Genomic DNA, 12,527 nt, shown 5'->3' on the forward strand with positions numbered 1-12,527 from the left:
GAATCACCCTGCTTCTCTGTTCATTTTCATTTGACTAACGTTATTGATCATTTTAAGCTGATTCCATTAAGTGGGTCTATATTGAGCACCTGCTATGTGTTTGGAGTCTTGATGGAAAATGCCCACTGGCTGTTTCTATTTCTTTCTTTTTTTTCTTTTTGGCCATGCAGTGTGGTTTGCAGGATCTTAGTTCCCTGACCAGGGATTGAACTGGGGCCCTCAGCAATGAAAGGCTGACATCCCGGGAACTCCCTGTTCCTCTATATCTGCTGAGATGTTCATTGTGCCAACAAAATGACTTGAGGTTCCCCAGGTACCACTTTCACAGACCCCAGCAATGAACCCGGTTGATAATAGTAGATTCCGTTTGTCATATCAATAACTACATCTATTTTGTGCTTTGTGAATTTCATGTGGTTTTCTTAAGACAGCAGCTAACTGTTTTTCAACTCAGAGGGTTGGCTCAGTGGGAGGGAAGTTGGTTAGGAAGGAGAGAAACCATGGTTTGGGGTGGTCTCTGGCAAAGGCGGCAAACCCTTGTTCTGAACTAAAGGGGCCAGTGGGCTCAGTGACCACCAACACCTAAGGCTGCAACCCCTGGCAGGAAGGGGTGGGTATGGTGGGTACTAGAGGGGTTATGACAGGGAAATGGGCACGACAAGGAGGGGATGGTGCAGTGGGGCGACCCCAGAGGGGACTGTTACTGTCACTCATCCATCTAGTCACCCTCGCTGCTGGCCCCAAGCAGGCGTGGGTGGGGAATCACAACAGGCTACATAAGCTGCCATAATGTCTCGAACAATGAAATGAAGGAAATCCTTTATGCATGATTCAGTCCCTATGAAGACTGTCTCTCATCTGTAGCAACCATGCTTGCAAATCAAGTTAAGCAAGGCCCCATAGAGACAGAAGGACAGACTGAACTCTGGGGACTAGGCTCCATGTAGTGCGAGCCGAGGGTAGAGATGGCCACATAAAGGGCCAGCTGAGTGGATGAAAGATTGGCCACCTCGGCATTGTGACTCCCTGCAACGTGCCTCATTATGACCATACTCCCTCACCTGCTGGTGGGTGTCCCCAGGTCCTGGCATGAGTGCACTGTGGGTCAGGGCCTGTTGGGGGGGGCGGCCAGCAGCCCAGGTGGCCCTAGAATCCCCCACCATGGAAAACCAGCTCTGGTATGACAACCTGGGGCGCTGCCATCAATACCAAGAAAGTACCCAGAATGCGGAGGACTTCCTACTCCTGCTGCTGGGCCTTGTCATTCTTGTCAGCATTGGGATCAGCGATGGCTGGGGACCACCAGTAGGGGTGAAGAGGGCTGAGGGTGGGAACCAGCTGCAGCCTGCACCTCTGTCTGCAGGAACGGTCTTGGCTGGGAGAGGGGGTGAGGGTACAGAGCCTGGCCTTCATTTTCACCCACCCCACCCCACCCCACCCCAGGTATGGCATGGGCCCCAGAATGCCTTAGACAAGACCATCTGTTGGATTAATCAGAAAAGTAAGTATGGAAGACAGGTAGGGGGCACCCCACCCCCGCTACTCCCAGGGCCCTAGAAACCCAGGCCCCCAGGTTCCCAACCCTGAACTCTTCTGACAGTTGCCCTGCCCTCACGGGCTCTCGCCTCCCCCAGATGAAATCTCGCAGGCTTGTTAAAGTTCCCCCAAATCCTCCAGCCAAGGCCCAAGACGTCCACATCCACTGCACCCTGGAACCTGTGGAAGTGAAGATGGCCCGGCCCACTTGCTACTCCCTGTCCTCCTACCATCATCTCCGCAACCGTAGCCGCAGCTGCAGCTGCCGCTCCTGCAGCCACCAGTGGAGGCTGAAGAACCGCAGACAATTCCCCTACAGCCGCTCAGGCGTCCGTAGGCCGCATCGCAGCCACAGGATGTCACAGCTGCGGCCGATGCCCTCCTTTGACTCCTACCTGGAGGTAGGAGGATGATCTTTCCTTCCCACAACCCAACTACCTGTGGGGGTGCTGGGGAGCGCTCTACCAGCAGATGGGCCTGCCCTCCAACGTGGGCCTCTGGGGCCGCCAGGGTGGGATCCTGGCCAGCCTGCCACCACCCTGTCTCTACCTGTCGCCTGAGCTGCACCGCATGGCCAAGCGTGTGGAGGCCAAGTCCGAGCTAAGGCTGCAGTCCTTCGGGGACCCCTGCTCACCAACCCGCATCTGGGGCAACATGGAGGCTTACCAGTGGACCTCGTCTCCACCACCTCCCCGACGGCTGCCCCCTAACCCCTCGTGGGTCCCTGGGGGGCACAGCACTTACCCCTCAAGGGGCCAGCTCCCGTATGACTCCTGGGATCAGCGGCAGCGTGGTCTGGAGGGCTCTGAGCCTCCATCCGCTCTGGTGCCTTGGGGCTGCCGGCCCGAAGCCTGGCAGCGCAACTCCCCCCCGGCCCACGGACAGAGCCTCCCCAGCTGTGCTCACAGCCAGCCCAACCGCAGCCCGCACCCCTCCACGGGACACTTGAACTGCCCCCGGGATCCCCACGAGGTGTGGCCCCGGGCGGCCGAATGGGCCAAGATGCTGCCCGTGCGGCGCCCTCTGGCCACCTCCGCCTCCCTCACGGTGCTGGCCAAGGCCTCGGACCAGCGGGCCCTGGCTCCCAGCTCAGCGCTGCTCCTCCGCCCCTCCCAGCCCCTGCCCAACGTCCAGGCTACCGAGCACCCTCCACCCCTGCCCACCTTCATGCCACTCAGCCGGAACCCGGGGGGCAATGCCAACTACCAGGTGATGACAGCCTGGAGCTGAAGCGGCAAATGCAGGAGAGCCAAGCGTGGGCCAACTCGCTGCTACCTTCCACCTCGGCCTCGAGGCCCTCTCTGCACAGGAGCCAGACTGGGAAAATGAACTGACCGGCGGCAAATGGGGGCGGGGCAGGGGGCGGCAGGGCATGGAGAGAGGAATAAAGAGCGCCAGAGTCCAGGAAACATTGGTGGTCTGTGGCTTGGAAGCACCACTCCTTCTGCCAGCCTGGGTCCCTGCCCTTGGCTTCCTGCAATAAGAAGCCAGTGTCCCCTTCTTGGCCTGAGGGTCCCCTTGGTTTAGTGGCCACAGTTCTGCCAGCCGGCCCCTCCCGGTCCTGTACCATGCACTAAGTACATCTGCAGATGCAGACTCCAAACCACTGGTCTCTGGGCACCTCCTCTGTGTCTCAGCTGTCCCTGCCCCCAAAGAGCCTCATACAAGAAGCTGCTTCCAGACTGGGAGGTTCCACATCTGGGCAGGTCCAGCTCCAGGCCCAGTGAAGGGCACAAAGAAGGCTGAGGCTCTGGACTCCAGCCAGGCCTTCCGCAGGCCTCTGAGGCCAAGGTCCTCCTAGTCTCAGGAGGGGCCAAGCGACGGAATGTGTCATTTGAACAAGTGAGTCAGCGGGCAGTGAGCAAATGACTGACCGCTCGAGGGGAGGTGTGCCAGCCTCTGGGCCCTGTTTGACTGTCGAGGCTCAGCTTACCTGACCTTGTTTACCAGGGAATCCCCCTCCCTCCCTGTGGTCTCACCACCTGCCCCATTATGACCCAGTCTGGCTCCCAGTTAAAAGTGGAGGGCAGGGGGCCCAGGCAGTCCTGGGACCCGCGGCCATGGGTGAGCGAACCTACTACGAAGGCGAGCTGTTCCCTAGCCCCATCCCCAGGAAATGCCAGGAGCAAGGAGACTCAATTCTTCTGCTCCTGGTCAGCTTGATCTTCCTCATCGTGGGGATCAACCTGGTGACTATGGTCAGGGAAGGATCTGGGCAGGGGGGTTGGGGGAGCCCTGGGGTCTTGAAGGGGCCAAGGTGGGAGGGCTGCTGGGGTGTGGCTGGACAAGGGTTGGATTTCAGGGCTCACCCTGCTCCCGGCCTCCCCCCTCCGCTTCTTCCCTCAGCTCTGGAGGCATCTGAAGAGATTCCTGCGGGCATTTTTCCATCGTATTTTCCCCAAAGGTGAGTGGGTGCCAGCGTGGGCTCAGGGGATGTGGCGTGTCCCATTTCTTCTATCCCTGCCTTGATTCTCAGCCCCTGAGGAACCCAGGCCCTGACCCATCTCGCCTTTCCCCGCAGACAAACAAGCCAGCTGTGTAGGCAGCCATCGCATGTCCATGCGCTGCTCTGTGGATCCCAAGAACCTGCGCTCAAGAGTTTCTTCCCGCTTCCGCCAACGCCGAAGCTTCCTGCTCGGGCACCCAAACCACCTTGACTCCTGGATACCTGACACAAAAGATGAGAAGGCTTCTAAGTGCTGCCGGATGTCACCTCAGTGTGGACGGGCTGGGGCTTCCACGGAGGCTCCACGGGGACTGTGGAAGGAGCGGGTAGTGGGAGCTGCGGAGGCCTCTCCAGTCACAGCCTTAAAGTCCCAAGCCAACTTTTACTTCAGGTGAGAGACATCTTCCAAGCTCCGCAGGATGAGCAAGATGGACGTGGTTCCACTCCGCCTGCCCCAAGACAGCAAGACTAAGACCCCAGACTCTGACCCAGCCCGGGCCCAGACCCGCCCCCCAGTTCAGCCCCCTGCGCATGCTCCTGCCAAGGCCCAGGCATTCTCCTCAGCCCACCCCCCTGCGCACACGCCCCCAGGCGGAGACCTGCTCCCGAGGCCACGCCCATGAGCACACTTCCGCCCAGGCGCAGGCCTTCTCCCTAGTGCACCCCACTGGGAACACTCCTGCCAAAGCCCAGACCTCCTCCTCCACCCACCCCTCTGAGCACGCCCCACCTCAGGCCCAGACTTGCTCCACACTCCACCCCCCGAGCACACCACCCCCGAGGCCCAGACCCCGTCCCCAGCCCTCACCCCTGAGCACAGCCCTGCCCAGGTCCATGACCCTGAGCATACCTCAGCCCATACCCCAGCCCAGGCCCAAGCCCAGGCCCCCTCACATGCCTCAGCCCAGTCCCTGGGCCACACTTCTGTCTGCACCCTGACCCATGCTCATCTGACCTAGACCCATGCCAACACTCTGGTCCCTCCCCCAACTTCTGCCCCTGCTACTACTCCTGCCCTAGCCCCTACACCAGCCCCTGTCCCAATCTCTGCCACAACCTCTGTCCCAGCGCTGGGCATGGCCCTGACGACCACTCCAGTCCCTTCCACCACCCCTACCCCCATCCTAGATTCTATTCCCTCTACCTTGTCTGCCTTCAGCCAAGGCCTCTCCTCCGGCCGTGTGGTCTACGATGCCTGCAGGGTAAAGCAGAACGTATTCCATGTGTGTCCCCTCAGAACTCTGGGTATTCCAGAAAGGACTTGGGTACCCCCTCCACGCCCCAAGAGGGGCATGGTCTGGTGAACTCTGGTACAGCAGAGCAAACACTCAAGCAATGTAGTGGGGACAGTGCCAAGCCCTCCACAGGATCCATACTGGGTTACCTGGAGTTGGGGAATATGGAATGGAAGACCTCAAATGATGCCAAAGACAAATCTGTACAGTCTAAGACCTACCCTTACACCATGCACTCTTTGTCTGCCTCTTGTTTGTCCCAGATCCTGGGTCCTTCATCAACACAGCAACCACCAGAAGCCCTCCACCTTCATACAACCCCCCACTTTTCCCGCAACCTCCAAGTCTCCTCAGTCTGTCCTCTCTTGCCAGGGCCGCATCCCTCCCCAGTTACCCACTACTTCCCAGACCCCAAGCCAGCCCCAACCCCCCGAACTTCATGAGAGTCTAGGCCTCAGCCAAGGCTCTGTCCTCCCAAGGACCCCAGGCCCTTCCAAAGTCTGCAGAGTTTCCAGAAACCCAGGCCTTACCCCAAGCCCAGGCCTCCACAAGAACCCTCTAGGAACTGACTCTGTCCAAGTTTTGGGCCCACATCAGACCCGACAGTCATTTATATCTGAGGCAGTTCCTCAAAAGGAGGATGCAGGGCAGCACATACCATGGACTTCTGTCCCACCCAGTCAGAACTCCTGCTCTCCCAAGGCTCAGGTGGCCTACAGTGACCAGCTAACCTTCTCAGCGGTACCTGCACTGATTGTGCTGCAACCACCCTCCCGGCGAGCAGGCAGACAAGACTGGGTGTACCACCCCATGGATACAGTTCCTCCAGATGTCTACGCCCTACTGTCCTGGGTCAGGCACACGGCTCGGGCATGTGGTCTTTGATGCCCGCCAGAGAGAGTTCAGAGCAGGCAGGGACAAGTGAGAAGCTCTGTCTCCCAGGTGCCTTCACCTAGAGACATCCAACAACTCACCGGAGACCATCAAGGAGTGGGGATATCAGATGTGTGATGAGCAACTTAGAAAAAGAGGGGACAGATATGCATGAGAAGTGTTCTGTGGTTGTTTGAGGACATCCACCCCAGCCCCATCCCACAGGGCCTGATGAGGACCTAAACTATCCCTGCTTTCCCTCCATCGCTGTCTAGCTAAGTCCATTATCCCCAAGACCCTAGAGCTGCATTGTCAATTACAGTAGCCACTAGCCAAATGCCTATTAGAATGTAAATTAGTTAAAATTAAGGAAAATTAATTCTGTTAAAAATTAAGTTAAAAAGTTAAAAATTCTCTTCCTCAGGGAACAGAATTCCCCTGGCATCCAATTCTGTTCCCTGACGGTCCAGTTGTTGGAACTTGGCGCTTTCACTGCTGTGGCTGGGTTCAATCCCTGGTCGGGGAACTCAGACCCCGCAAGCTTCATGGTTTGGCCAAAAAAAAAAAAAAAAAAAAAATTCTGTTCCTCAGTGCCATGACCTTCTAAGTGCTCAGTAGGCACATGGAGCTAGTGGCTACTGTATTGGACGGCACAGATTTAGAACATTTGCATCATCATGGAAAATGCTATGGGAGAGCAGTGCTTTAGAGTTTAGAGCAATTTTCCTTTCCCTGTCACCCACCCCCAGCATCTTAAAGCTCCCCCAGAGCCCAGAGAACTTAGCTCTTTTTAGGGTGGTTCAGAAGCCACCCTCTGGGGAGGAGGTAAGATGTGGGGCTGGACATCCAATGTCTGATTTCCCCAGACTGTAAGAAAGAGCCCAGGCTTCAGTATGGTCTCTTGGGTCACAACCAGATGTATGGAAACTTGCCTCCCCCGTTCTGGGCTGTGTTTGGGGCTTTTGGTTACTGAGGGGGAAGACCTCTCTTTGTCAGTGACTAGGAAACCTTGTGTTTTAGGCTCCCCAAATTGAGCCCTGGATTCTGAGGGTCCCCTCCTTCATAGGCCTCTAAATTTTTCGAAGTGTCTCCACTTAATTTTCTTGCCCATGGACTTAGGCCTAGTTCACTATGGAGACAGACCCCTGGGAAAAAGGCTGTAAGAATTCCTGGTCCAGTATGCATTGGTCTAATCTGTGAGCGTGTCTCTGGTGTCCTATCTTTCTGTCCTATTATTCTGGCTCCTAGTTTCATCCTGGACTTAAGCTGTGTCCATGATAGCACTGGTCGCTGAAAGCCATTTCCTTCCCCTGATAATTTTTCATTGCCCTGCGCTAGCCCAGCTGGAGTTTCCTCTGGACTTGATTTTCAGTCCTGATAACTCTTCTGTGTACACACATAAGCTGCGAGATTCCAAAGTGTTTTCCCTGCCACCACTTGTGTGTCTGAGGTGGGCAACACCAATATGTCCCTTCCCTGAGTCAGATGTCCATCCCTGGGTCATTACATGCACGCTATCGGTGTGTTCTTGTCTAACGTGACCACCACCGATTCCAAGGAGATACGTCCCAGCTGGAGAGCCCATTTCCAACACCTCTCTGGCTCAGCTCTGACCTTGGACAAGTCATGTGCAACCTTTCTAGGCTTGCAGTCTCATCTCTAAAATGAAGTTATAACTGCATGCAAGAACCCTTCTAGATTTAAATGACCAGGGCTCCTCTACTCCCAAGTGAGATGTAGAGTCCCCTATTTCTCCGCATGCCCTAGTGTATGTCCCTCGTTATTGTTTGCTATTCAGATCCATCCTATTCGGCCTCTGTTCTAACCCCAAGGAGTGTTTGTGCGGTTCACCTTGCCTTGTAAAGACAGAATAGTTTATCATAAAGACACAGAATAGCGTACCTCCAGAGAAACTACAACTTCCATCAGGCACTACTTCAACGGAACAGGAAAGGATGTGGGGGCGTGGCCCCAACGCCCTGGTAGCTTTGAAGACAAACTACAACTCCCAGGATAGCCGCGAGATCTCTGCAGAGCGAAAGGAGTGACTGAACTCTGACTGGAGGCCGGGCTGGTCCGGAACCACCCCGACAGTCTCTAGAAAGGGGCGTGGTTATAATTTAGGGGCGTGGCCTTGCAGGCAGCAGGAAGAAGTTACCTGTTGAATCTTCCTATCCATTGTCTTCCCAGCCTTTGTAGCTAACCCTAAGAGGGAAGCCGCAAACCACTAGCCTCTTCTGAAAAAGAGGTAAGGGGACGTAGACAAGGGCCAGCGAAGGAGGCTATTGCATTCCTTAGGAGGGGCCAAACAGCTACTTTCTACCTGCTGAGTCAGGTGAACCGTTCCATGGGGGCGGGGACCAGCATATGAGAAAAGGGCAAGGACGGAGGAGGTATTTATTTGTTCTCTTTCAAGACCAAATTTAGGACCCTTCGTCTGCAGACCCATTGGCGGACTGTGTCTTGGGAACCCTCTTGGCCTCTGGAAGAGAAAAGAACGGGGGTCAGTTTTCCGCAGCAAAAGGTACGGCCCGTCGGGGCTTCCTCCCGTCTGTGTATTTCCTAGCCCCCAAACGACAGAGCCATATGGCTTCCGCGGTCTGGGGGAGTGCTCCCTGGTGGGGCCCACCGTCCCTAGCCCCAGCCCGGCCGCTCACGGACATTTCTGCTCTGGGGCGCAGCTGCAAGAACTAACCCAGCTGATCCAGGAGCTGGGTGTGCAGGCGAGCTGGAGTGAAGGTCCCAAGCCAGGACCAGATGTCCTCCAGACCAAGGACTTTGTTTTCTCTTTGCTTGGTAAGTAACCCTCCCAGCCTTCCGGAACTTGCAGCTCTCAGCTCCGCCTCACCCCGCCCCGGCTCTGGATCACGACTTTACGATCCCTTCTCTTTCCTTAGGTCTCGTTCACCGCCGGGACCCTCGCTTTCCTCCTCAGGCAGAGCTCCTGATGCTTCGTTGCGGGATTCGCGAGGGCTCCCTGGATCTGGGGCCTGCGCCTCTAGGTCCCTACGCTCGGGGACCTCACTACGACGCCGGCTTCACACTCCTGGTGCCCGTGCTTTCGCTAGATGGCACTGGGCAGGAGCTGCAACCGGACGTGGGATCCTGTAACACATGGCTCTTCCTTCCAGAGCAGGTACGCGGAACCTCGGTCCGGGAGGCATGGCAGGATTGCCTAGGACCCCCAGTCCAAAGAGGACGTGATTCGATCCACCCAGCCCAAAGCAAAGAAACTCCCAAGGATCCGCAAATCTCCGTGGACCAGCTACACGTCACTGAGCCTGAGGCACACGTGTCTTTGGAAAACTCACCTAGTAATGTTTCAGTGCCAGAGTTGCCTCAACAAGACGTAACCGATGTTGACTTTCCCTCACCACTGAAAAAAAACGAATGGTGACGTCACCAAAGCAACGACGTTAGCCCAGTGCCACAGCCGTTGGAGGCTCCGGAGGCATGGCCCACATTGTGCCCCGCCCAGGTGGCTGCCTGGTTCTTTGCTTCGCTGGCTGCGGTCGCTGAGTCCCTGTTTCCGGTTCCGGGTGCCCCGCGCTTGGTCCACGCAGCCCGCCACGCGGGGGTCACCACCATCCTCCTGGCTACGCCCGGGCCCCCGCGCCGCCTCCTGCTTTTCGACTTGATCCCCGTGGTGTCCGTGGCCGGCTGGGCCCAGGGGGCTCGGAGCCACTCGTGGGCCGGCCCGCTGGCCTCGGAGTCGTCTTCCTTCTACCTGGTGCCCGGCGGCGGCGGCACAGAGCGGCCGGACGCCTCCGGCTGGCAGCTCTGCTTCGCCCGCCAAGAGCTGGCGCTCAAGACGCGCATACCCGTTCCCCTGCTGCAAGCGCTTGCGGCGGCCCAGGCGCTGCTGCGCCCTCTGGTGGCCAGGACTAGGGTCGCGGCGCCCTACCTCCTGCGGACGTTGCTCTACTGGGCGTGTGAGCGGCTGCCCGCGCTCTATCTGGTGCGACCCGAAAATGCGGCCGCCTGCTGCCTCGGGCTGCTGGATGAGCTGGGCCGGGTGCTCGAGGCCGGGACGCTGCCCCACGATTTTCTGAGTGGCCGAAAGCTCCGTGCGGGGGACGGCGCCGCTTCGCTGCTCGGGGCGTTGGCCCTGCTTCGCAGGTACCCTGCCCGCCGCGCCGCTGTGGAAGAGGCCAAGGCTGCACGCAAGGGGGCGGCTTAGCCGGCGTGGGAGGCGGGGCCCATTAAAGACGCTGTTCCTACTAACCTGGAATGTGCTTCTGTTGGCCAGCGGGATGTGGAGGGGACTGCTCTCCCCTCACCTGGGAGACAGGCTGAGCGCTTTGGCCCCGAAGAGCCCGTTCTAGAAGGCCTCCTCGCCGGTTCCTCCGCTTCCCCCCACCCTCCTCCCGCCCCATCCCTGGCACAGGTCGTTCCATTCTGGCCTCTCCACTTTCCAAATCTGTGGCCAGCACCCCTCCTACTCCGGTGCAGCCTCTGGCATCCATTTCCCGCCAGTTCTTATGGTCTTTAATCTTAGGAGTCAATAGGGATGGGGGTAATATATTTGCTGAAAAAACGTGTAAAGGAGAAAGGTATGGAGACCAGGGACTGACCAATTTGTCTCACACAAAAGCAGAGACATTAAGGAGGCCGGATTTCACCCCAGGCTAGACCTCACCACCACCGCTGTCTCTTCAGTTATTCCCCCCACCTTCCTCATCCAGTTCTGTCCTCCATCCCGGGCAGTAGGGTCCCTTTCTCCATTCTCGGGGCATCCGCCATTCCATCTGTCTAAGCCCAACCTCTCCCCCCATCCAGAGTTCCATTCAGTGGAGTCGCCTCCTTGTCCCTCCTCCTCTGAACCCCGAGACATGCGGCCTTGCCTCGGCTCCGCCTGTCTCTAAGACCGTCGCCACTCCCTGCCTCCAAGGAACCCCAGGGTTCCGCCCGCCCAGCTTCACCTCCCCCTCTTTCCCGGCGTCTCCGCCCCCTGTCCCGCCCCCGGACCGGCTCTCGGAGGAGGGGGGAGCCGCTGTCGCCGCCGCCGCCGCTGCCGCCGCTCCGCTTGGTCCAGCCTCCAGGCCCAGTGCTCACTTCGCCAGACGAGGGCGCTCTGCGGAGACACCCTCACTCCTTCCTGGGGTCCGGGACGCCTAGCCAGGCGTGGGGGGAAGCTCCGCTTGCGGGGTACATGGAGGGAGGAGCCTGGAATCGGAGCCGTCCCCGGATCGACAAGACAGGACAGGTTGAGGGGCGTCGGGGAAGGAAGGGGGGGCGCTATAGGCAGTCCCGGGGAGGACAAGGAAGCCCTGTCGCAGAAAGCTCTGATGCGCTCTTATAGCGGGTCTGTTCACATTTGGGGACCCGTGACAACCTGGGTGCACTCCTCTCTCGGGGGGATGGTTGGATTGGAGGGCGTGGGATCTAAACAGCACCAGCTGTCCCCGAGGAAATTAGGAGCTGCCAGGAAAAAACAAAAAAGCCAAAAACTTATGCTCCTTATTCCGAGGTGACACAGGGCCCTACAGACAACCACCTGGAGTAACCGCTAGGAAGGGCGGATTTGGAGGTGACTTCAAAAGGAGTGGATGGTAACAAGGTGAGGAAAGGGGCTCAGCAGCTGGAATGCTGTGCCACTAGAAATGGGGGTGACTTGGTAAAAAGCGGTATCGTCCAGAGACAGGGTCTGGGAACCTCTTCTTGCTGATTGGCGACAGTCTGGATATTTCAAGGCATAGTCTTTTGGGGATTTCAGTGAAAAAAAGTGGGGGATTCTTCACTTAGAGGGTGGCAAAAGACACCAAGGTTGGGTTCTTCCTAGACACTGGCAGCACCCCAGCAGGGGTGGGGTGAGCTAATATCCCCAAAACTAAGGACCCACACCCTTAAAATTACAAGAGTGGCTTTGGCAGGAGTGCAGGGCCCGGAAATAGGGTGGAAAGCTGCCTGGGGATATTGGAACCACATCCTGGAAAATTTGAGGGTCTTGGCTTTGGGATGGTGTTAGTGGGGGACAGGGACACTGGAGATCAGAGAAGGGGGAGTTTTCTGTGGGGGGCAAAGGTCGAGGGTGGGGTCAGCTGAGAGGTACATAGGCTGCGGGGTCTGGCGAAGCTAGCACGAGGCCCAAGGGTGGGAGCTGGTGCCTGGGGTGGGGGTCGTCTAGGGCTTATCCTCAGGTCCCCTGGGTGATGCGGCGAGTCGCACCGGAGAGTCAAGAGCATGTCCTGGTGAGCTAGCGGTCTTCTCCGGGGGGGCCCAGCGCGCTCCGGGAGCCTGCCGGTTTTGGGGTGTCTCCTCCCGGGGCGCCATGGCAGCACTGGCCAGCAGCCTGATCCGGCAGAAGCGGGAGGTCCACGAGCCCGGGGGCAGCGGACCCGTGTCGGCGCAGCGGCGCGTGTGTCCCCGCAGCACCAAGTCCCTTTGCCAGACGCCTCCTGCTGTCCAAGGTGTGACTGTGCCGGGGGGCGGGGGGG

At 58.1% G+C, this 12,527-nt stretch overlaps 2 protein-coding genes and 1 pseudogene across 2 annotated transcripts; all 3 read left to right on the plus strand.

Moving 5' to 3' along the window:
- The first annotated feature begins 1,161 nt into the window (after window positions 1-1,161).
- On the plus strand, window positions 1,162-2,870 carry LOC103083912 (uncharacterized protein C17orf74-like). The gene is given in 4 exon segments (XM_082931551.1): window positions 1,162-1,305; window positions 1,635-1,940; window positions 1,942-2,746; window positions 2,749-2,870. Coding segments are annotated over 4 exon segments (1,377 nt in total).
- Window positions 2,871-8,676: 5,806 nt separating this feature from the next.
- Window positions 8,677-10,296, plus strand: LOC103083095 (transmembrane protein 102-like). Its single transcript, XM_082931549.1, is given in 4 exon segments — window positions 8,677-8,749; window positions 8,752-8,886; window positions 8,988-10,253; window positions 10,256-10,296. Coding segments are annotated over 4 exon segments (1,515 nt in total).
- Window positions 10,297-12,361: 2,065 nt separating this feature from the next.
- The window catches only part of LOC103084187 (fibroblast growth factor 11-like), a 3,743-nt pseudogene continuing 3,577 nt past the window's right edge, over window positions 12,362-12,527 (plus strand).

The sequence above is a fragment of the Lipotes vexillifer genome, unplaced genomic scaffold, assembly GCF_000442215.2.
Source record: "Lipotes vexillifer unplaced genomic scaffold, Lipotes_vexillifer_v1.1 scaffold1689, whole genome shotgun sequence".
In the NCBI taxonomy this organism is placed as follows: domain Eukaryota; kingdom Metazoa; phylum Chordata; class Mammalia; order Artiodactyla; family Lipotidae; genus Lipotes; species Lipotes vexillifer.